General features: G+C 42.4%; 1 protein-coding gene and 1 long non-coding RNA gene across 2 annotated transcripts in view; one reads left to right on the top strand and one right to left on the bottom strand.

Annotated features, from left to right (window-relative positions):
- The first annotated feature begins 12,010 nt into the window (after positions 1 to 12,010).
- On the top strand, positions 12,011 to 16,882 carry LOC118964487. Its single transcript, XR_005051557.1, has 2 exons — positions 12,011 to 15,010; positions 15,082 to 16,882. It is a non-coding gene; the product is annotated as an uncharacterized LOC118964487 (long non-coding RNA).
- Positions 16,883 to 19,938: 3,056 nt separating this feature from the next.
- The window catches only part of ppp1r14c (protein phosphatase 1, regulatory (inhibitor) subunit 14C), a 27,506-nt gene continuing 23,582 nt past the window's right edge, over positions 19,939 to 23,862 (bottom strand). Inside the window, exon 4 of the mRNA XM_036976422.1 lies at positions 19,939 to 21,933. Within this exon, the coding sequence (XP_036832317.1) occupies positions 21,859 to 21,933 (75 nt within the window). The 3' untranslated portion in view covers positions 19,939 to 21,858. The remainder of the gene's footprint in view (positions 21,934 to 23,862) is intronic.

The raw sequence follows: 23,862 nt of genomic DNA, 5'->3' as shown, positions 1-23,862 counted from the left end.
TAGATCGCCAGCTGACAGTGTCTCCCAACAGGTAGATCGCCAGCTGACAGTGTCTCCCAACAGGTAGATCGCCAGCTGACAGTGTCTCCCAACAAGTAGATCGCCAGCTGACAGTGTCTCCCAACAGGTAGATCGCCAGCTGACAGTGTCTCCCATCAGGTAGATCGCCAGCTAACAGCGTCTCCCAACAGGTAGATCGCCAGCTGACAGTGTCTCCCAACAGGTAGATCGCCAGCTGACAGTGTCTCCCAACAGGTAGATCGCCAGCTGACAGCGTCTCCCATCAGGTAGATCGCCAGCTAACAGTGTCTCCCAACAGGTAGATCGCCAGCTAACAGTGTCTCCCAACAGGTAGATCGCCAGCTAACAGCGTCTCCCATCAGGTAGATCGCCAGCTAACAGCGTCTCCCAACAGGTAGATCGCCAGCTAACAGCGTCTCCCAACAGGTAGATCGCCAGCTGACAGTGTCTCCCAACAGGTAGATCGCCAGCTGACAGTGTCTCCCAACAGGTAGATCGCCAGCTGACAGCGTCTCCCAACAGGTAGATCGCCAGCTGACAGTGTCTCCCATCAGGTAGATCGCCAGCTGACAGTGTCTCCCAACAGGTAGATAGCCAGCTAACAGCGTCTCCCATCAGGTAGATCGCCAGCTGACAGTGTCTCCCAACAGGTAGATCGCCAGCTGACAGCGTCTCCCAACAGGTAGATCGCCAGCTGACAGTGTCTCCCAACAGGTAGATCGCCAGCTGACAGTGTCTCCCAACAGGTAGATCGCCAGCTGACAGCGTCTCCCATCAGGTAGATCGCCAGCTGACAGCGTCTCCCAACAGGTAGATCGCCAGCTGACAGTGTCTCCCAACAGGTAGATCGCCAGCTGACAGTGTCTCCCAACAGGTAGATCGCCAGCTGACAGCGTCTCCCATCAGGTAGATCGCCAGCTGACAGCGTCTCCCATCACACCTACCAGTAACTCACCAAGTAATTTGTTCCATCACAAAACCGTCATTAACAAGCTCCTGGTTTCTATCCAATCAAAGCCACATTATCCCACCCCTGGTTAGCCACTATTGGCTTACAAAAGACAAGCATAACATACTAGACATTTATAGAATACATCATACCTAGTTTCATGATGATGTCAAAGTCAGGGAAAATGTTATTGATTTTTATCTGATATCTAATATAATTGTATTATTTAATGCTTTAAATGCCATTTTATAGACGTTATGTATTTCTATCAAGCCAAAACTGGAATTTGTCGAAACAAAAGGTTGTTCAAAGTATGCTGGACATTTTTAGAATAAATCAGATCTAGTTTGATGATTTTGTGACAAGTTACTGATTTGTAACATATCCCTGATAACTGTAATCACTCAGAGACACCCAGAAAGACTCACAGCTCTTAAGAGACTTACCCAGAAAGACTCACAGCTCTTAGACTTACACAGACTCACAGCTGTAATCACTCTTAGAGACTTACCCAGAAAGACTCACAGCTGTAATCGCTCTTAGAGACTTACCCAGAAAGACTCACAGCTGTAATCGCTCTTAGAGACTTACCCAGAAAGACTCACAGCTGTAATCGTTCTTAGACTTACCCAGAAAGACTCACAGCTGTAATCGCTCTTAGAGATTTACCCAGAAAGTCTCACTGCTGTAATCGCTCTTAGAGACTTACCCAGAAAGACTCACGGCTGTAATCGCTCTTAGAGACTTACCCAGAAAGACTCACGGCTGTAATCGCTCTTAGAGACTTACCCAGAAAGACTCACAGCTGTAATCACTCTTAGAGACTTACCCAGAAAGACTCACGGCTGTAATCACTCTTAGAGATTTACCCAGAAAGACTCACAGCTGTAATCACTCTTAGAGACTTACCCAGAAAGACTCACAGCTGTAATCGCTCTTAGAGACTTACCCAGAAAGACTCACGGCTCTTAGAGACTTACCCAGAAAGACTCACAGCTGTAATCGCTCTTAGAGATTTACCCAGAAAGACTCACAGCTGTAATCACTCTTAGAGACTTACCCAGAAAGACTCACAGCTGTAATCACTCTTAGAGACTTACCCAGAAAGCTGTAATCACTCTTAGAGACTTACCCAGAAAGACTCACGGCTGTAATCACTCTTAGAGACTTACCCAGAAAGACTCACAGCTGTAATTACTCTTAGAGACTTACCCAGAAAGACTCACAGCTGTAATCACTCTTAGAGACTTACCCAGAAAGACTCACGGCTGTAATCACTCTTAGAGACTTACCCAGAAAGACTCACAGCTGTAATCACTCTTAGAGACTTACCCAGAAAGACTCACGGCTGTAATCACTCTTAGAGACTTACCCAGAAAGCTGTAATCGCTTCCAAAGGTGATTCTAACACTCAGTGGTGTGAATACTTATGTAAATGAGATTTCTGTATTTCATTTAATATATTGGCAAACATTTCTAAAAAAAAAATCACTTAGTTAAAAAAAAGTCTTGAAAATGATCAAATATTTAAATATAAAATGGAAACTAGAAACTAGTGGAAAGTATTCAGACCCCTGGACTTTTTCCACATTTTGTTAGTTTTATTTAAAAAAAACATCAATCTCCACACAATACCCCATAATGACCAAGCAAAAACAGGTTTAGACATTTACATAAGTATTCAGACCCTTTACTCAGAACTTTATTGAAGCACCTTTGGCAGCGATTACAGCCTCGAGTCTTCTTGGGTATTGACGCTACAAGCTTGGCACACCTGTATCTGGGGAGTTTCTCCCATTCTTCTCTGCTGATCCTCTCAAGTTCTGTCAGGTTGGATGGGGAGCGTTGCTGCACAGCTATTTTCAGGTCTCTCCAGAGATGTTCGATCGGGTTCAAGTCCGGGCTCTGGCTGGGCCACTCAAGGACATTCAGAGACTTGTCCTGAAGCCACTCCTCTTGTTGTCTTGGCTGTGTGCTTATGTAACAGTACTCGTCTTGCGTTGTGTACAATCAGTCATCGACACGGAACTCCAACATGTAGCACCAGTCATGTAGCTTTATTCTGATAAGAACGACACAAAATTGCACGTCATGCAATGCACGTCTCACCATCCAACTCTGCACTCACGCACTGTACAAAATATATGAACCCCCCCCCCCCACCAGACACAGTAAGTTGCTAGCTAATACTGGCGGGAATTCTCTACAACAAAATGCACAACAAATATTCTCCAAAAACCGCTGCATCTTATGTGTGATGTTCGAATAACATTTACAAACAATTTGATATAAATTGTACATTTAAATCAACACTTGGGAGTATAAAAATCACTTTTGATGTACAGTGCTTTGCAACCAACAACTTACCGCTGGTTTGGTGCTTGTTCAATGGGACGATTCTAACTGGAACATCCCCCCCTCGTAAGCAAGCTACGCAAACCAGCCAATAAGATGCCATGTTGAGTAGGTGAAGGCAAGACAAACTCAAACCAAAAACCCATTGGCTTAACAATAAAGTGGCAAGTGGAATCACCAATATAACCCTGTTAGACTTAGTGTCGTTGTCCTGTTAGAAGGTGAACCAGTCTGCAGAAATGTGTTGGTACCCTTCCCCAGATCTGTGCCTCGACACACTCTTGTCTCGGAGCTCTACGGACAATTCCCTCAACCTCATGGCTTGGTTTTTGCTCTGACATGCGCCTGTCAACTGTGGGACCTCATATAGACAGGTGTGTGCCTTTCCAAATCATGAGCTCAATGTCAAGCCTCATAGCAAAGGGTCTGAATACTTATGTAATTAAAGTATTTCTGTTTTTAATTATAATTCATTTTTAAAAAATGCCTAAACCTGTTTTCACTTTGTCATTATGGGGTATTGTGATGTCATTATGGGGTATTGGGATGTCATTATGGGGTATTGGGATGTCATTATGGGGTATTGGGATGTCATTATGGGGTATTGGGATGTCATTATGGGGTATTGGGATGTCATTATGGGGTATTGGGATGTCATTATGGGGTATTGGGATGTCATTATGGGGTATTGTGTGTAGATTGCTGAGGAAAATATTTGAATGGATCCATTTTAGAATAAGACTGTAACGTAACAAAATGTGGAAAAACGTCAAGGGGTCTGAATACTTTCCGAAAGCTGCTGTAGAAAATATATCTACCAGTCAAAAGGTTTAGGACACACCTTCTCATTTTCTTTATTTTTACTATTTTCTACATTGTAGAATAATAGTGAAGACATCAACACTATGAAATAACACATATGGAATCATGTAGTAACCAACAAAGTGTTAAACAAATATTAGATAATGCATAAACCATTCATTGCTTCTGTTTTTTTACCGAGCCGGCGTGACAGGTAGGGGTGGTATACAGAAGACAGCCCTATTTGGTAAAAGACCAAGTCCATATTATGGCAAGAACAGCTCAAGTAAGCAAAGAGAAACGAGAGTCCATCATTACTTTAAGACATGAAGGTCTATCTTCCAACCTGACAGAGCTTGAGAGGATCTGCAGAGAAGATTGGGAGAAACTCCACAAATACAGGTGTGCCAAGCTTGTAGCGTCATACCCAATAAGACTTGAGGCTGTAATCGCTGCCAAAGGTGCTTCAACAAAGTACTGAGTAAAGGGTCTGAATACTTATGTAAATGTCATATTATGGAAATGTGATAGTTCCGTTTTTTATTTGTAATACATTTACAAACATTTCTAAAAACAGGTTTTTGCCCTGTCATTATGGGGTATTGTGATGTCATTATGGGGTATTGTGATGTCATTATGGGGTATAGTGATGTCATTATGGGGTATAGTGATGTCATTATGGGGTATAGTGATGTCATTATGGGGTATTGGGATGTCATTATGGGGTATTGGGATGTCATTATGGGGTATTGGGATGTCATTATGGGGTATTGGGATGTCATTATGGGGTATTGTGATGTCATTATGGGGTATTGTGATGTCATTATGGGGTATTGTGATGTCATTATGGGGTATTGTGATGTCATTATGGGGTATTGGGATGTCATTATGGGGTATTGGGATGTCATTATGGGGTATTGTGATGTCATTATGGGGTATTGGGATGTCATTATGGGGTATTGTGATGTCATTATGGGGTATTGGGATGTCATTATGGGGTATTGTGATGTCATTATGGGGTATTGTGTTTGATGAGGGAAAAAACAAATTTAGGGGTCTGAATACTTTCCGGAGGCACTGTATATAAATATATGTATTTGCACTACTTATTGTTTGGCGGGTTTTAACATGAAACATTTCCTTTAACAAGATGGACGATAGAGAGAGTTTTGAGGCCGAGTATGGATCTGCGCTTATAAATAACGTTCTTAGAATGTTCTCTGAACGTTTTCTTGTGGATTTTATGTAAGGTTTTCTCACGATAAATTGAAATAGAACCTGTGGGAAAACGTTGTGCAGAAAAGACTGAAATAACCCCTGAAGAACTTTCTCTGAGCTATTTGAGAACATTCCCAATGTCGAACCACTAAAACATTATCAACATTGAAATGAAATGTAACTATGTTTGAACGTTTAGGAAACGTTCTGTGGAAGTAAAGAAATACCAAGAAAATATATATATATATATATATATATATCCTGCCCCATTCCCAGAAAGTTGTGGGAATGTTGTATAAGGACAACCATGCTCTCAGCAATCTCTAAGAAACATATGGTTCTCAGAACGTTATATGCTAACTGGGGAGTGTCTAAACTGTGCTGTCATCTGACTGACTGACTGGCCAGGCATAGCAACATAAAGCATTCCCCCAGCGCTTGACTGATGTTGCCGTTAGGTTGCAGCGAGCGGATGAGAGACAGTGAGACAGAGAGACAGACAGACAGACAGACAGGAACCAAAGGACACAGTGAATCTAAACGGGCTGATACTGTGAGAGATACAGCCTCTGTCACTCTCTCTCTCTGATCACTGAATCCACCAGAGGAAAGAGACAGAGAGGCAGAGGGAGAGGGAGAGAGGGACAGAGCAACTGTGAGAGAGAACGACAGAGTGACAGGGAGAGAGAGGGGGGGGCTAAAAAGATATGGAGAGGAAAATTACAGGAGTGAGAGAGGACAGAGAGAGAAGGAAAAAGAGGGGGAGTGGAGAACAATGTCTGCATCATGTTGCCATTTTCTCCATGAGAGAAAGATCAGCTTTATTGGCATGTTTATCTCAGACATAGACCAGTAGCATATGGTTTGTTTTTCATGTTTCAGATTAATCCGTTTGTGATTATATGAATAACCATGTAAAACTCCTCTGGTTATCATCTTATAGCTTCCAAATATGCCAATATTAGTTGTCATACACAACAGCGGTCTGATATGACGGACAGACAGACAGAAAGAACCACAGACAGACAGACAGAAAGAACCACAGACAGAAAGAACGGATAGATGATGCCAGACACAGAACGACCATATAAAGGGATGATGCCAGACACAGAACGACCATATAAAGGGATGATGCCAGACACAGAACGACCATATAAAGGGATGATGCCAGACACAGAACGACCATATAAAGGGATGATGCCAGACACAGAACGACCATATAAAGGGATAGATGATGCCAGACACAGAACAACCATATAAAGGGATGATGCCAGACACAGAACAACCATATAAAGGGATGATGCCAGACACAGAATGACCATATAAAGGGATGATGCCAGACACAGAATGACCATATAAAGGGATGATGCCAGACACAGAACAACCATATAAATGGATAGATGATGCCAGACACAGAACAACCATATAAAGGGATAGATGATGCCAGACACAGAACGACCATATAAAGGGATAGATGATGCCAGACACAGAACAACCATATAAATGGATAGATGATGCCAGACACAGAACAACCATATAAATGGATAGATGATGCCAGACACAGAACAACCATATAAATGGATAGATGATGCCAGACACAGAACAACCATATAAATGGATAGATGATGCCAGACACAGAACGACCATATAAAGGGATAGATGATGCCAGACACAGAACAACCATATAAATGGATAGATGATGCCAGACACAGAACAACCATATAAATGGATAGATGATGCCAGACACAGAACAACCATATAAATGGATAGATGATGCCAGACACAGAACGACCATATACATGGATAGATGATGCCAGACACAGAACAACCATATAAAGGGATGATGCCAGACACAGAACGACCATATAAAGGGATGATGCCAGACACAGAACAACCATATAAAGGGATGATGCCAGACACAGAACAACCATATAAAGGGATGATGCCAGACACAGAACAACCATATAAAGGGATAGATGATGCCAGACACAGAACAACCATATAAAGGGATGATGCCAGGCACAGAACAACCATATAAATGGATAGATGATGCCAGACACAGAACGACCATATAAAGGGATAGATGATGCCAGACACAGAACGACCATATAAAGGGAAGATGCCAGACACAGAACGACCATATAAAGGGATGATGCCAGACACAGAACGACCATATAAAGGGATGATGCCAGACACAGAACGACCATATAAAGGGATGATGCCAGATGAGGCGTCCGTACTGATGCAATGCACATGTCCCAATCTACTGATGGAGCCATCTCACGAACACGCTGGGGGGGTGATAGGGCACTCCCGTTATCATCAATTCTCCTCACATTCACCTTGCAGTTCCAATTATTCCCCCCCCCCCCCCTGTGCTCCCCGACAGCCATGCTGCGAAACTGGGTCACGGAATTTAAAGGAGCAGCGACTCTTAACGGTTTACGCCTCCGTTACACGTCTACTGCTCCCCAACCGCTCCGGCAACGCTCCAGCAACGCTCCAGCAACGCTCCCCAACGCTCCAGCAACGCTGTGTTGATGAATCAGGAGTCATTCATTGTGATTTTACTGTGTTATATAAAAGGACACACTCATGTGCACACACACATTTTTCCTGACCCCGAACCTTACCATAACCTGAATACCTAACCTAAAATGAACCCTAATTCTAACCTTAACCCCTCTAGAAATAGCATTGGACCTTGTGGGGACTAACAAAATGTCCTCAGTTGGTCAAATGTGTGTTTGTTTACTATTCTTGTGGGGACTTCTGGTAAACACACACACACACACACACACACAATTCCCACTGTCTCATCATACAGCTGTGTTATTCTACACCAGTTTAGTTAATGAGTCTACACAGCTTTAGTTAATGAGTCTACACAGCTTTAGTTAATGAGTCTACACAGCTTTAGTTAATGAGTAAAGGACATCAGCTGTATCAGCTGTAAAGGACATCAGCTGTATAGGACATCAGATGTATAGGACATCAGCTGTATAGGACATCAGCTGTAAAGGACATCAGCTGTAAAGAACATCAGCTGTATAGGACATCAGCTGTAAAGGACATCAGCTGTATAGGGCATCAGCTGTATCAGCTGTAAAGGACATCAGCTGTAAAGAACATCAGCTGTATAGGACATCAGCTGTATAGGACATCAGCTGTAAAGGACATCAGCTGTAAAGGACATCAGCTGTAATGAACATCATCTGTAAAGGACATCATCTGTAAAGGACATCATCTGTAAAGGACATCAGCTGTAAAGGACATCAGCTGTAAAGGACATCAGCTGTAAAGGACATCAGCTGTAAAGGACATCATCTGTAATGAACATCATCTGTAAAGGACATCATCTGTAAAGGACATCAGCTGTAAAGGACATCATCTGTAAAGGACATCAGCTGTAAATGACATCAGCTGTAAAAGACATCATCTGTAAAGGACATCAGCTGTAAAGGACATCAGCTGTAAAGGACATCATCTGTATAGGACATCAGCTGTAAAGGACATCATCTGTAAAGGACATCAGCTGTAAAGGACATCAGCTGTAAAGGACATCATCTGTAAAGGACATCATCTGTAAAGGACATCAGCTGTATCAGCTGTAAAGGACATCAGCTGTAAAGGACATCAGCTGTATCAGCTGTAAAGGACATCAGCTGTATAGGACATCAGCTGTATAGGACATCAGCTGTAAAGGACATCAGCTGTAAATGACATCAGCTGTAAAGGACATCAGCTGTAAAGGACATCAGCTGTAAAGGACATCAGCTGTAAAGGACATCAGCTGTATCAGCTGTAAAGGACATCAGCTGTAAAGGACATCAGCTGTATCAGCTGTAAAGGACATCAGCTGTATAGGACATCAGCTGTAAAGGACATCAGCTGTAAAGGACATCAGCTGTAAAGGACATCAGCTGTAAAGGACATCAGCTGTATAGGACATCAGCTGTAAAGGACATCAGCTGTAAAGGACATCAGCTGTATAGGGCATCAGCTGTATCAGCTGTAAAGGACATCAGCTGTATAGGACATCAGCTGTAAAGGACATCAGCTGTGTCGTGGAAATTTCCTCTATTTACCAAATCATGGGAGCAAACCACACACAAGTCAGAGTTAGTTATAAAAGTCCATCTTTAATTATATGAGCTCTATCACAACCCTGTGACTCTCAGATCGATTCAGTGTCTAACCATGAATTCTCTGAGAGCCCCTTCCACATTTCAAATGAGGTCCTTTATAGTAAAGACACACACACAGGATAAGACAGCATAGACATAATAAATCGTTCAGCTTTGTCTCCTTACTCAAACCCCAGAACCATAAACCAACCCTCCATATCACCAGGCATATATCAAATTGTCATTTAGATACAACCAACTCTAAATACAACCAATCCTGGACAAGCTCACGGAGAGGAGAATGATTCCAGACACTGCAACCTTCCTTTCCCCACTATGGGAAAGGTAGAGAGTGAAAGATATGTTTACACATGATGACACTTTGACCTCTCCCCTCTCAGCGGCCCAGGCAACTTAGTTTTGACATAGAACAGATAACTGCAACCTCACCACAGAATTACACAAAAATACCATTCTGATGAGAATTTACTTAAACACATTTGATGAATATAAAACATCTTACATATGTTACCAACAAATTCTGAATCTTCCCTAACAGCTGTAAAGGACATCATCTGTAAAGGACATCATCTGTAAAGGACATCATCTGTAATGAACATCAGCTGTATAGGACATCAGCTGTAAAGGACATCAGCTGTAATGAACATCATCTGTAAATGACATCAGCTGTAAAGGACATCAGCTGTAAAGGACATCAGCTGTAATGAACATCATCTGTAAAGGACATCAGCTGTAAATGACATCAGCTGTAAAGGACATCAGCTGTAAAGGACATCAGCTGTAAATGACATCAGCTGTAAAGGACATCAGCTGTAAAGGACATCAGCTGTAAAGGACATCAGCTGTAAAGGACATCAGCTGTATAGGACATCAGCTGTATAGGACATCAGCTGTAAAAGACATCAGCTGTATAGGACATCAGCTGTAAAGGACATCCTCATTGACTGCACACACCCTTAGCACAGTGCTGACCGCAAAAAAAAACACAAACACACACACTGCTCAACGCATAACACAAATGATCAGTAATACTGTGAGGCAGGAAGCTCTGAGTGAAGCAGGAAGCTTTCTGAGTGTGGCAGGAAGCTTTCTGAGTGAAGCAGGAAGCACAGAGTTACTTTGTTAGTGGATTTGAGTAGACTGCACCTTAGACTACACTATAGACCATAGACTACACTATAGACTATATACTACACTATAGACTACACTGTAGACCATAGACTACACTATAGACTATAGACTACACCGTAGACCATAGACTACACTATAGACTATAGACTACACTGTAGACCATAGACTACACTGTAGACCAGACTACTCTAGACTATAGACTACACTATAGACCATAGACTACACTATAGTCTATAGACTAGACTGTAGACTATAGACCATAGACTACACTGTAAACTATAGACTAGACCATAGACTACTCTATAGACTACACCATAGACTATACTATAGACCATAGACTACACTATAGACTATAGACTACACTATAGACTATAGACTATGCTATATACCATAGACTACACTATAGACTAGACTATAGGCTACACTATAGACTATAGACTACACTATAGACTAGACTATAGACTATAGATTACACTATCGACTAGACTATAGACTACACTATAGACTACACTATAGACGATAGACTACACTATAGACTGCACTATAGACTATAGACTACACTATAGACTGTATACTACACGATAGACTACACTGTAGACCATAGACTACACTATAGACTAGACTATACTATAGACTAGAGACTAGACTATAGACTGGACTATAGACTACAGAAAAACTATAGACTATAGCCTAGACTATAGACTAGACCAGAGACTATAGACTACACTATAGACTAGACTATAGACTACACTATAGACTGTACTATAGCCTAGACTATAGACTAGACCAGAGACTATAGACTACACTATAGACTAGACTATAGACTGTACTATAGTCTAGACTATAGACTAGAGACCGGACTATAGACTAGAGACTGCACTATAGACTACAGAAAAACTATAGACTAGACCAGAGACTATACACTACACTATAGACTAGACTATAGACTACACTATAGACTAGACTATAGACTAGACCAGAGACTATAGACTAGACTATAGACTAGACTATAGACTATACTATAGACTATACACTACACTATAGACTAGACTACACTATAGACTACACTATAGACTAGAATATAGAGTATACTATAGACTAGAGACTGGACTATAGACTAGACCAGAGACTATACACTACACTATAGACTAGACTACACTATAGACTGTACTATAGACTAGAGACTGGACTATAGACTAGACCAGAGACTATACACTACACTATAGACTAGACTATATACTACACTATACACTACAGACTCCTCTGGACAGTGACAGGACACAGTGAGGTCAGACGGACTCCGATCATCATCATCAACATCATCATCATCACGCTGTCGGTAATAATGAAACGAAGCAGTGATTCAGTATTCCTCATATCTGTGGTAAATAACTTCAGGAACACTGTCATGGCAAACAGTCTGTTTATTGTAACGCAGCACATTACAGTTGAAAAACAAACAAAGACGCTTGGATGTACACAAAACAACATGCCTGTAGTATAATCTTCAATAATAAGGTTATATAAAATAAAATAAAGAAGGGATCAATAAAACGATTCTGGATCAATAAAACGTGTCCCGGGTCATGCTCGTAAAAAAAACACAAAGCTCTACCGACAGACCACCACCACATCCCAAAATACTTCTTCAGGCAATCATGGAAGTACCAAAAGAATGTACATTGTCAGCCTACAGCCCTGAACGAACACTTTGCTGAAAGAGAGAAACCCACAGGTATCCTAAAGACAAACGCCAGGAGACCAAGGGTGCATCTACTTAGGCTGTTGTGGCTTCCTCTCCTAGTCTCCTCTCCTTATCTTCATCTGAACTGATCTGAGAACACAGACTTAAGTGAAAACAAAATGGCTTTACTTAGCTTGCACCTGTCCAGATTACTTCAGTGAAGATGGAGGAGAGGAGAGATGTCTTGACTATTTAGATGCCCTAAAACATCCGTCCTAATCCTGGCTGACTTCACACCTCACAAAGCCCCGTCATCAATCGACACTAGAACCGATCACCAAACCAAACGAGAAGAAGATGAATGAAAACAGCACCAGACTACTTCCTGGTTTTCTCAGGAAGTTATTATGTGATCGTCACAAGGTTTTCAACACTAAAAGGTCTACAGCAACATTTACCAAACTAGGGGGTCGCGACCCCCTGTGGGGTCGCCTGATTTGAAAATGGGGGTCGCCTGATTTGAAAATGGGGGTCGCGACCCCCTGTGGGGTCGCCTGATTTGAAAATGGGGGTCACGAAACTATGAAATAAAAACAATAAAAATTACACTTGGTTCATAGAAGCAGGGTTACATCAGTAACCTCCGGTAGACGCTAAATGTGTCTCTAGCTTTTGAAAAGACCCTATCACTGAAAGATAGGAACACAGATGTGTCTGTTCTGTTTCCTTCTACAATTCCCACAAGCTGTGCAGGACTGACTAGAACAGAGTGGATAAGACCAGGCACTAAATCAGACTGGGGGAACTAAATCAGACTGGGGGAACTAAATCAGACTGGGGGGAACCAAATCAGACTGGGGGAACTAAATCAGACTGGGGGGAACCAAATCAGACTGGGGGAACTAAATCAGACTGGGGGAACTAAATCAGACTGGGGGAACTAAATCAGACTGGGGGGAACTAAATCAGACTGGAGGGAACTAAATCAGACTGGGGGGGAACTAAATCAGACTGGGGGGAACTAAATCAGACTGGGGGGAACTAAATCAGACTGGGGAGAACTAATAGCCTGGTGATCTTGTGAACTTCCCAATATGTTTCTGACGCATTTCAGTCCCTTCAAACCACACCTCCTTCAGATTGAAATAATGTCAAAAGTACTGTCAGACAGATTTGTAATAGACTGTCATTGGCCGTTGATTTACATCCCTTGTTTTTACATGGTGAGGTCGCGGCCCAAACAGTTTGGGAACTCCTGGTTTAGAGTCATAGAGTTAGATCAGTAACGATGATAAATGGTCCTGCTTTAGTCTTCACTAGAGGAAGTTCACTAACGCTGTCCTGCTTTAGTCTTCACTAGAGGAAGTTCACTAACGTTGTCCTGCTTTAGTCTTCACTAGAGGAAGTTCACTAACGTTGTCCTGCTTTAGTCTTCACTAGAGGAAGTTCACTAACGTTGTCCTGCTTTAGTCTTCACTAGAGGAAGTTCACTAACGTTGTCCTGCTTTAGTCTTCACTAGAGGAAGTTCACTAACGTTGTCCTGCTTTAGTCTTTACTAGAGGAAGTTCACTAACGTTGTCCTGCTTTAGTCTTCACTAGAGGAAGTTCACTAATGTTGTCCTGCTTTAGTCTTCACTAGAGGAAGTTCACTAACGTTGTCCTGCTTTAGACTTCACTAGAGGAAGTTCACTAAAGTTGTCCTGCTTTAGTCTTCACTAGAGGAAGTTCACTAACGTTGTCCTGCTTTAGTCTTCACTAGAGGAAGTTCACTAAAGTTGTCCTGCTTTAGACTTCACTAGAGGAAGTTCACTAACGTTGTCCTGCTTTAGTCTTCACTAGAGGAAGTTCACTAACGTTGTCCTGCTTTAGTCTTCACTAGAGGAAGTTCACTGTCCTGCTTTAGTCTTCACTAGAGGAAGTTCACTGTCCTGCTTTAGTCTTAACTAGAGGAAGTTCACTGTCCTGCTTTAATCTTCACTAGAGGAAGTTCACTGTCCTGCTTTAGACTTCACTAGAGGAAGTTCACTAACAACGCTTTTGTCTTTGGCAGCTGTAGCTCTAGCACAGAGCAGGGGACCAGTTCCATTTCAAGTCAGACCCTTCAGGGATCATCTAAACTGAAATGGGCCGTGGCCCCGCCCTACTACAGCATAGGGATTGTATCGGAGCGGACTGAGGGGTTCTGAGTCTAGTTGGCATTACAGAAGAAGAGGATATATCTACAATAAATATCATTAAAATCCTCCACTATAGAAAGAGGCTGAGGTTATTTCACATAAAAAGTATAAATAACAACTTATTCCTATATTAATAGAAGAATGTAACCGTGCCTAAGAGGGGTCTCTCCTAAGGTTCAGCGTCTCGTGGAAGAGGGGTCTCTCCTAAGGTTCAGCGTCTCATGGAAGAGGGGTCTCTCCTAAGGTTCAGCGTCTCATGGAAGAGGGGTCTCTCCTAAGGTTCAGCGTCTCGTGGAAGAGGGGTCTCTCCTAAGGTTCAGCGTCTCATGGAAGAGGGGTCTCTCCTAAGGTTCAGCGTCTCGTGGAAGAGGGGTCTCTCCTAAGGTTCAGCGTCTCATGGAAGAGGGGTCTCTCCTAAGGTTCAGCGTCTCATGGAAGAGGAGTCTCTCCTAAGGTTCAGCGTCTCGTGGAAGAGAGGGTCTCTCCTAAGGTTCAGCGTCTCAAGGAAGAGGAGTCTCTCCTAAGGTTCAGCGTCTCATGGAAGAGGAGTCTCTCCTAAGGTTCAGCGTCTCATGGAAGAGAGGGTCTCTCCTAAGGTTCAGCGTCGAAAAGGAAGAGGGGTCTCTCCTAAGGTTATATTCTGTCACACAGATGATGCCTCTATATGTTTGACATCACATGACCTATGACCCCTGTACCGAGGTGAGTGAACCAGGCATTTAAAATGTCATTTCAGAGTTCTGACAGTGTTGTACTTGTGCTTGCCACATACTGTAAAGCAGCGATGTTATGTTGTTACGCCAATTAACTATCAACAGGAAGTGACATCATTGACTATCAACATGAAATTACAATTAACTGTCAACAGGAAATGGCTGAGGAGAAACCAGCGGACGTTGTGTGACGTGACCAGCTCAAGACCAGCTCAATCATACAGGTATTTGTAGTCCATTCAACACGAATAACTACATTACCCATCAGGCCTAGCGTCAGTGAGGACAGTCCTGGAGCAGAGGGTGAATGGCTTTTTACTCTTCAGAAATCTAGTGTGTTCTGGAAACCTCCTAAACTCACTACTCCTTCTGTTTCTGCAGATCTGAAGAGAATTGGATAGGTAGGTATACATCAGCAACATGGTGATGGCTTCAATAGCCTTTCTATGGACATAGAGAAACTACTGCCACATTGCTTATACCTATTCAGTCCCTGTAGATCTGTAGATGTTGCAGGGGATAGGATAGTGGGGATTCAGACTGAAGACCAGTGGTGTATTCATTAGTGACTGTTGCAAAACGTTTTGACAATGGAAGACGGTTTGCAACGAAAAATGAGAGTTTCTATTGGACAAATTCAGATAAGTCCCTCCCGTTTGGTTTGCTTCTGTTTGGTTCCTAGTGAATACACCCCAGAAAGATTCCCCCTGTGGATGACCTGACGAGAACCATAACAGGATGTCATAATATTACAGTATTGCAAAGAAACATCATAATGTCACATCAAGGAAACATCATATTGTCACATCAAGGAAACATCATAATGTCACATCAAGGAAACATCATAATGTCACATCAAGGAAACATCATAATGTCACATCAAGGAAACATCATAATGTCACATCAAGGAAACATCATAATGTCACATCAAGGAAACATCATAATGTCACATCAAGGAAACATCATATTGTCACATCAAGGAAACATCATAATGTCACATCAAGGAAACATCATAATGTCACATCAAGGAAACATCATAATGTCACATCAAGGAAACATCATAATGTCACATCAAGGAAACATCATATTGTCACATCAAGGAAACATCATAATGGTTTCATAATAAAATATCACATTGGTTACGTGACTTGCCTAGTAAAATAAAGGTTAAAGGCTATAAAGTATTGTGTTTTATCCCTAAACTATGTCAATAAATCCAGCTCCCTAAACTATGTCAATAAATCCAGCTCCCAATAAATCCAGATCCCTAAGCTATGTCAATAAATACAGCTCCCTAAACTATGTCAATAAATACAGCTCCCAATAAATCCAGATCCCTAAGCTATGTCAATAAATCAAGCTCCCAATAAATCCAGATCCCTAAGCTATGTCAATAAATACAGCTCCCTAAACTATGTCAATAAATCCAGCTCCCAATAAATCCAGATCCCTAAACTATGTCAATAAATCCAGCTCCCAATAAATCCAGATCCCTAAGCTATGTCAATAAATACAGCTCCCTAAACTGTCAATAAATACAGCTCCATAAACTATGTCAATAAATCCAGCTCCCTAAACTGTCAATAAATCCAGCTCCATAAACTATGTCAATAAATACAGCTCCCTAAACTGTCAATAAATCCAGCTCCATAAATTATGTCAATAAATCCAGCTCCCTAAACTGTCAATAAATCCAGCTCCATAAACTATGTCAATAAATACAGCTCCCTAAACTATGTCAATAAATCCAGCTCCCAATAAATCCAGCTCCATAAGCTATGTCAATAAATCCAGCTCCCTAAGCTATGTCAATAAATCCAGCTCCCTATACTGTCAATAAATCCAGCTCCCTAAACTGTCAATAAATCCAGCTCCCTAAACTATGTCAATAAATCCAGCTCCCTAAACTATGTCAATAAATCCAGCTTCCAATAAATCCAGCTCCATAAACTATGTCAATAAATCCAGCTCCCTAAACTGTCAATAAATCCAGCTCCATAAACTATGTCAATAAATCCAGCTCCCTAAACTATGTCAATAAATCCAGCTCCCAATAAATCCAGCACCATAAGCTACGTCAATAAATCCAGCTCCCTAAGCTATGTCAATAAATCCAGCTGCCTAAACTGTCAATAAATCCAGCTCCCTAAACTGTCAATAAATCCAGCTCCCTAAACTATGTCAATAAATCCAGCTCCCTAAACTATGTCAATAAATCCAGCTCCCAATAAATCCAGATCCCTAAGCTATGTCAATAAATACAGCTCCCTAAACTGTCAATAAATCCAGCTCCATAAACTATGTCAATAAATCCAGCTCCCAATAAATCCAACTCCCTAAGCCATGTCAATAAATCCAGCTCCCTAAACTGTCAATAAATCCAGCCCCCTAAGCTACGTCAATAAATCCAGCTCCCTAAGCTACATCAATAAATCCAGCTCCCTAAGTTACATCAATGAATAAAGCTCCCTAAGCTACGTAAAAAAATCAAGCTCCCGAAGCTATGTCAATAAATCTAGCTCCCTAAGCCATGTCAATAAATCTAGCTCCCTAAGCTATGTCAATAAATCTATCTCCCTAAGCTATGTCAATAAATCCGGCTCCCTAAGCTACGTCAATAAATCAAGCTCCCTAAGCTACGTCAATAAATCAAGCTCCCTGAGCTACGTCAAAAAATCAAGCTCCCTAAGCTACATCAATAAATCCAGCCCCCTAAGTTACGTCAATAAATCAAGCTCCCTAAGCTACGTCAATAAATCCAGCTCCCGAAGCTATGTAAATAAATCCAGCTCCCTAAACTATGTCAATAAATCCAGCTCCCTAAGCTATGTCAATAAATCCAACTCCCTAAACTATGTCAATAAATCCAGCTCCCTAAGCTATGTCAATAAATCCAGCTCCCAATAAATCCAGCTCCCTAAGCCATGTCAATATATCCAGCCCCCTAAGCTACGTCAATAAATCCAGCTCCCTAAGCTACATCAATAAATCCAGCTCCCTAAGTTACGTCAATAAATCAAGCTCCCTGAGCTACGTCAAAAAATCCAGCTCCTAAACTACGTCAATAAATCCAGCTCCCTAAGCTACGTCAATAAATCCAGCTCCCTAAGCTATGTCAATAAATCAAGCTCCCTAAGCTACGTCAATAAATCCAGCTCCCGAAGCTATGTCAATAAATCAAGCTCCCTAAACTATGTCAATAAATCAAGCTCCCTAAGCTATGTCAATAAATCCAGCTCCCTAAGCTATGTCAATAAATCCTAATTAAAACAATTGGGGATGTGGCTAAGTAATATTGTAAATATACTGAACAGAAATGATGTAAATATACTGAACAGAAATGATGTAAATATACTGAACAAAAATATAAACGCAACAAATTAAAAGATTTCAGTCAATTTAAAAATAAATTAGCCCCTAATTTTGGAATACAGATATGTAGCTGTTGGTCATAGATACCTTTAAAAAAAAAGGTAGGGACGTGGCTCAGTTCCAGTCAGTATCTGGTCTGATTACCATTTGCCTCATGCAGCACGACACATCACCTTGGCATAGAGTTGATCAGGCTGTTGATTGTGGAATGTTGTCCCGCTCCTCTTCAATGGCGTGTAAAGTTGCTGGATATTGGAGGGAACTGGAAAACGCTGTCGTACACTTTGATCCAGAGCATCCCAAACATGCTCAATGGGTGACATGTCTGGTGAGTACGCAGGCCATGGAAGAACTGAGACATTTTCAGCTTCCAGGAATTGTGTACAGATCCTTGTGACATGGGGCCGTGCATTATCATGCTGAAACATGAGGTGATGGCAGCAGATGAATGGCACAACAATGGGCCTCAGGATCTCGTCACGGTATCTCTGTGTACTTAAATTGCCACCGATAAAATTTAAATTGTGTTTGTTGTCCGTAACTTATGCCTGCCCATACCATAACCCCACTGTCACCATGGCCCACACAACGCCATACAAGCTCTCTGACATCTGCCCGGTACAGTTGAAACAGGGATTCCTCTGTGAAGAGCACACTTCTCCAGCGTGCCAGTGGCCATCGAAGGTGAGCATTTGCCCACTGAAGTCGATTACGACGCCGAACTGCAGTCAGGTCAAGACCCTGGTGAGGACAACGAGCACATAGATGAGCTTCCCTGAGAAGGTTTCTGATAGTTTGTGCAGAAATTCTTCGGTTGTGCAAACCCAGTTTCATCAGCTGTCCGAGTGGCTGGTCTCAGATGATCCCTCAGGTGAAGAAGCCGGATGTGGAGGTCCTGGGCTGGCGTGGTTACACGTGGTCTACGTTTGTGAGGCCGGTTGGACGTACAGTCAAATTCTCTAAAACTGCATTGAACACGGCTTATGGTAGAGAAATGCACATTCAATTATCTGCCACAGCTCTGGTGGACATTCCTGCAGTCAGCACGTCAATTGCACGCTCCCTCAAAACTTGAGACATCTGTGGCATTGTGTTGTGCGACAAAACTGCACATTTTAGAGTGTCCTTTTATTGTCCCCAGCACAAGGTACACAGGTGTAATGATCATGCTGTTTAATCAGTTTCTTGATATGCCACACCTGTCACGTGGCTGGATTATCTAGTCTGTGAACAACATTTTAGAATAAAATAAGCTTTTGAAGCTTCAAAAAATGTAAAAAAATGTCTTTATTTGTATTTATAGATTTGTTCTCCCTAATTGGTAGTTACAGTCTTGTCCCATCGCTGCAACTCCACTACGGACTCGGGAGAGGCGAAGGTCGAGAGCCATGCATCCTCCGAAATACAACCCTGCCAAGCCACACTGCTTCTTGACCAACCCGGAAGCACCAACATGTCGGTGCACACAACTGGTGACCGAAGTCAGTTTGCAGGCGGCCGGCCGGCAACATGGAGTAGCCAGAGCCCAATGGGCCAAGGAAATCCCGGCCGGCCAAACCCTCCCCTAACCCGGACGACGCTGGGCCAAACCCTCCCCTAACCCGGACGACGCTGGGCCAAACCCTCCCCTAACCCGGACGACGCTGGGCCAATTGTGCACCGTCTCATGGGTCTCCCGGTCACGGTCGGCTGTGACACAGCCTGGGATCGAACCCGGGGCTGTTGTTAGACCGCTGCGAGGGAAGCCCTCGTATGGAACAGCTCATGAAACATGGAACCAACTCTTTACATGTTGCGTTGATTGTTTTGTTCAGTATATATTCAAAAAGAAACAACATTTTAAAACCCCTCTGGATATATTAAAGGTCTGTAGTTAGTTAATGGCTGCTGGGGTACAGTGGGGGATGGGAGGAGAGGGAGAGGGGAAATGGATATCAAGTGTTGAGTTGTGTTGTATTGTGGTTGTCATGTGCTGCAGGGGCGGACTGGGACCAGAAATCGGCCCAGAAATGTCTAACACACCGGCCCATTTTGTTCCTTGAGGCTCCCCCATTATTAGCCAGATAATGCTCATTTTGCAACAAAAAAAAAAAAACGAAGTTAGACATGCCCACTAGGCTAAAAAGGGACCAGCCCATGTGGCATTTGCCCAAAATGCCAGATGGCCAGTCAGCCCCTGATGTGATGTTATGTAGTGGTTATGTAGTGGTTATGTAGTGGTTATGTAGTGGTTATGTAGGGGTTATGTGTTGTGATTGGGTTGCATTGTGTTATGTAGTTATGTAGTGGTTATGTAATGGTTATGTAGTGGTTATGTAATGGTTATGTAGGGGTTATGTAGGGGTTATGTAGGGGTTATGTGTTGTGATTGGGTTGCATTGTGTTATGTAGTTATGTAGTGGTTATGTAGTGGTTATGTAATGGTTATGTAGGGGTTATGTAGGGGTTATGTAGTGGTTATGTAGTGGTTATGTAGGGGTTATGTAGTGGTTATGTAGGGGTATGTAGGGGTTATGTAGGGGTTATGTAGTGGTTATGTAGGGGTTATGTAGGGGTTATGTAGGGGTTATGTAGGGGTTATGTAGTGGTTATGTAGGGGTTATGTAGTGGTTATGTAGGGGTTATGTAGGGGTTATGTAGGGGTTATGTAGTGGTTATGTAGGGATTATGTAGGGGTTATGTAGGGGTTATGTAGTGGTTATGTAGGGGTTATGTAGGGGTTATGTAGGGGTTATGTAGGGGTTATGTGTTGTGATTGGGTTGTGATGTTGTATTATGGCTGTCCAGTTGTGTAATGCTGAGTATTGTTATCATATTCAGTCATGTCTGTGGAGTAGAGGAGGGGGCTTCCCAAACTCGGGCCTGGGACCCAGGCTGCACCTTTAGGTTTTTAGAATTACACAGCTGATTTTAAATCATCAAAGCTTGATGACGAGTTAGTTATTTAAATCAGCTGTGTAGTGCTAGGGCAAGAATAGAGAAACACAGCTGGTATGATAGATTATATCGGCTGTATTTCTGTATTTAAAAGAAAGAGTTATACATCTTGAAGAAGTTGTTTTTGGACTGTATCAACAATGGACTAATGAAACAAACACCAACATATGGAGCTTTCCTTTAAGGGATAATAATGGGATGTGTCACTGAGCTATTGGACGGTCCGTGTAGTTGAGTAGCAGGAGAGATTCGATGCGGTTGAGATGAGTTTGAATTGTCTATACTTGTCCAAATCTGGTTATGGTTGAGTTGCGGTTGAGTTGCGGTTGAGTTGCGGTTGGTTGACATCCATTATAGACCCTTCTTGGTGGGAGCAGTGAGTTTCCTCATTCCTCTTATCCTCCCTAACAACTCACTGACAAAGACCTGCAGAGAAAAAGAGACAGAGAGAGAGAGAGAGAGACAGAAAGACAGACAGACAGAGAGAGAGAGACAGAGGGAGAGAGAGAGAGACAGACAGACAGACAGACAGACAGACAGAGGTAGAGCGAAAGAGAGAGAGGGAGAGAGAGAGACAGAGAGAGAAAGAGACACAGACAGACAGACAGACAGACAGACAGACAGACAGACAGAGAGAGGTAGAGCGACAGAGAGAGAGGTAGAGAGAGAGAGACAGAGAGAGGTAGAGAGAGAGACAGAGAGAGAGAGACAGACAGACAGAGAGAGAGACAGACAGACAAAGAGAGGTAGAGCGACAGAGAGAGAGGTAGAGAGAGAGAGAGAGACAGACAGAGAGAGAGACAGAGAGAAAGAGACAGACAGAGAGAGGTAGAGGGAGAGAGAGACAGACAGACAGAGAGAGAGAGACAGACAGAGAGAGAGACAGAGAGAAAGAGACAGACAGAGAGAGGTAGAGGGAGAGAGAGACAGACAGAGAGAGACAGAGAGAGAGAGAGAGACAGAGAGAGAGAGAGAGACAGACAGAGAGAGGTAGAGGGAGAGAGAGAGAGATTAATTAGGTCAGTCTTTGTATCCTCTATTGAGGATGATTTACTCTGACAGCCTCTCTTCTAATTGGTTCACCACTACAGAGTCACTGTCTACTGTACATCTCTCTCTAACAGGTGAAGTCCCTGTTGTACATCTCTCTATAACAGGTGAAGTCCATGTTGTACATCTCTCTATAACAGGTGAAGTCCCTGATATACATCTCTCTATAACAGGTGAAGTCCCTGTTGTACATCTCTCTATAACAGGTGAAGTCCATGTTGTACATCTCTCTATAACAGGTGAAGTCCCTGATATACATCTCTCTATAACAGGTGAAGTCCCTGTTGTACATCTCTCTATAACAGGTGAAGTCCATGTTGTACATCTCTCTATAACAGGTGAAGTCCCTGTTGTACATCTCTCTATAACAGGTGAAGTCCATGTTGTACATCTCTCTATAACAGGTGAAGTCCCTGTTGTACATCTCTCTCTAACAGGTGAAGTCCCTGATATACATCTCTCTATAACAAGTGAAGTCCCTGTTGTACATCTCTCTATAACAGGTGAAGTCCCTGTTGTACATCTCTCTATAACAGGTGAAGTCCCTGATATACATCTCTCTATAACAGGTGAAGTCCCTGTTGTACATCTCTCTCTAACAAGTGAAGTCCCTGTTGTACATCTCTCTATAACAGGTGAAGTCCCTGTTGTACATCTCTCTATAACAGGTGAAGTCCCTGTTGTACATCTCTCTCTAACAAGTGAAGTCCCTGTTGTACATCTCTCTATAACAGGTGAAGTCCCTGTTGTACATCTCTCTCTAACAGGTGAAGTCCCTGTTGTACATCTCTCTATAACAGCTGAAGTCCCTGATATACATCTCTCTATAACAGGTGAAGTCCCTGATATACATCTCTCTATAACAGGTGAAGTCCCTGATATACATCTCTCTCTAACAGGTGAAGTCCCTGATATTACATCTCTCTCTAACAGGTGAAGTCCCTGTTGTACATCTCTCTATAACAGGTGAAGTCCCTGATATACATCTCTCTATAACAGGTGAAGTCCCTGATATACATCTCTCTATAACAGGTGAAGTCCCTGATATACATCTCTCTATAACAGGTGAAGTCCCTGTTGTACATCTCTCTATAACAGGTGAAGTCCCTGTTGTACATCTCTCTATAACAGGTGAAGTCCCTGTTGTACATCTCTCTATAACAGGTGAAGTCCCTGTTGTACATCTCTCTCTAACAAGTGAAGTCCCTGTTGTACATCTCTCTCTAACAGGTGAAGTCCCTGATATATATCTCTCTATAACAGGTGAAGTCCCTGTTGTACATCTCTCTATAACAGGTGAAGTCC

Source organism: Oncorhynchus mykiss, chromosome 4 (genome assembly GCF_013265735.2).
Source record: "Oncorhynchus mykiss isolate Arlee chromosome 4, USDA_OmykA_1.1, whole genome shotgun sequence".
NCBI classification, from domain to species: domain Eukaryota; kingdom Metazoa; phylum Chordata; class Actinopteri; order Salmoniformes; family Salmonidae; genus Oncorhynchus; species Oncorhynchus mykiss.
The sequence above is the reverse complement of the archived record's forward strand: the minus strand, read 5'-3'. Positions and strand labels throughout refer to the sequence as shown.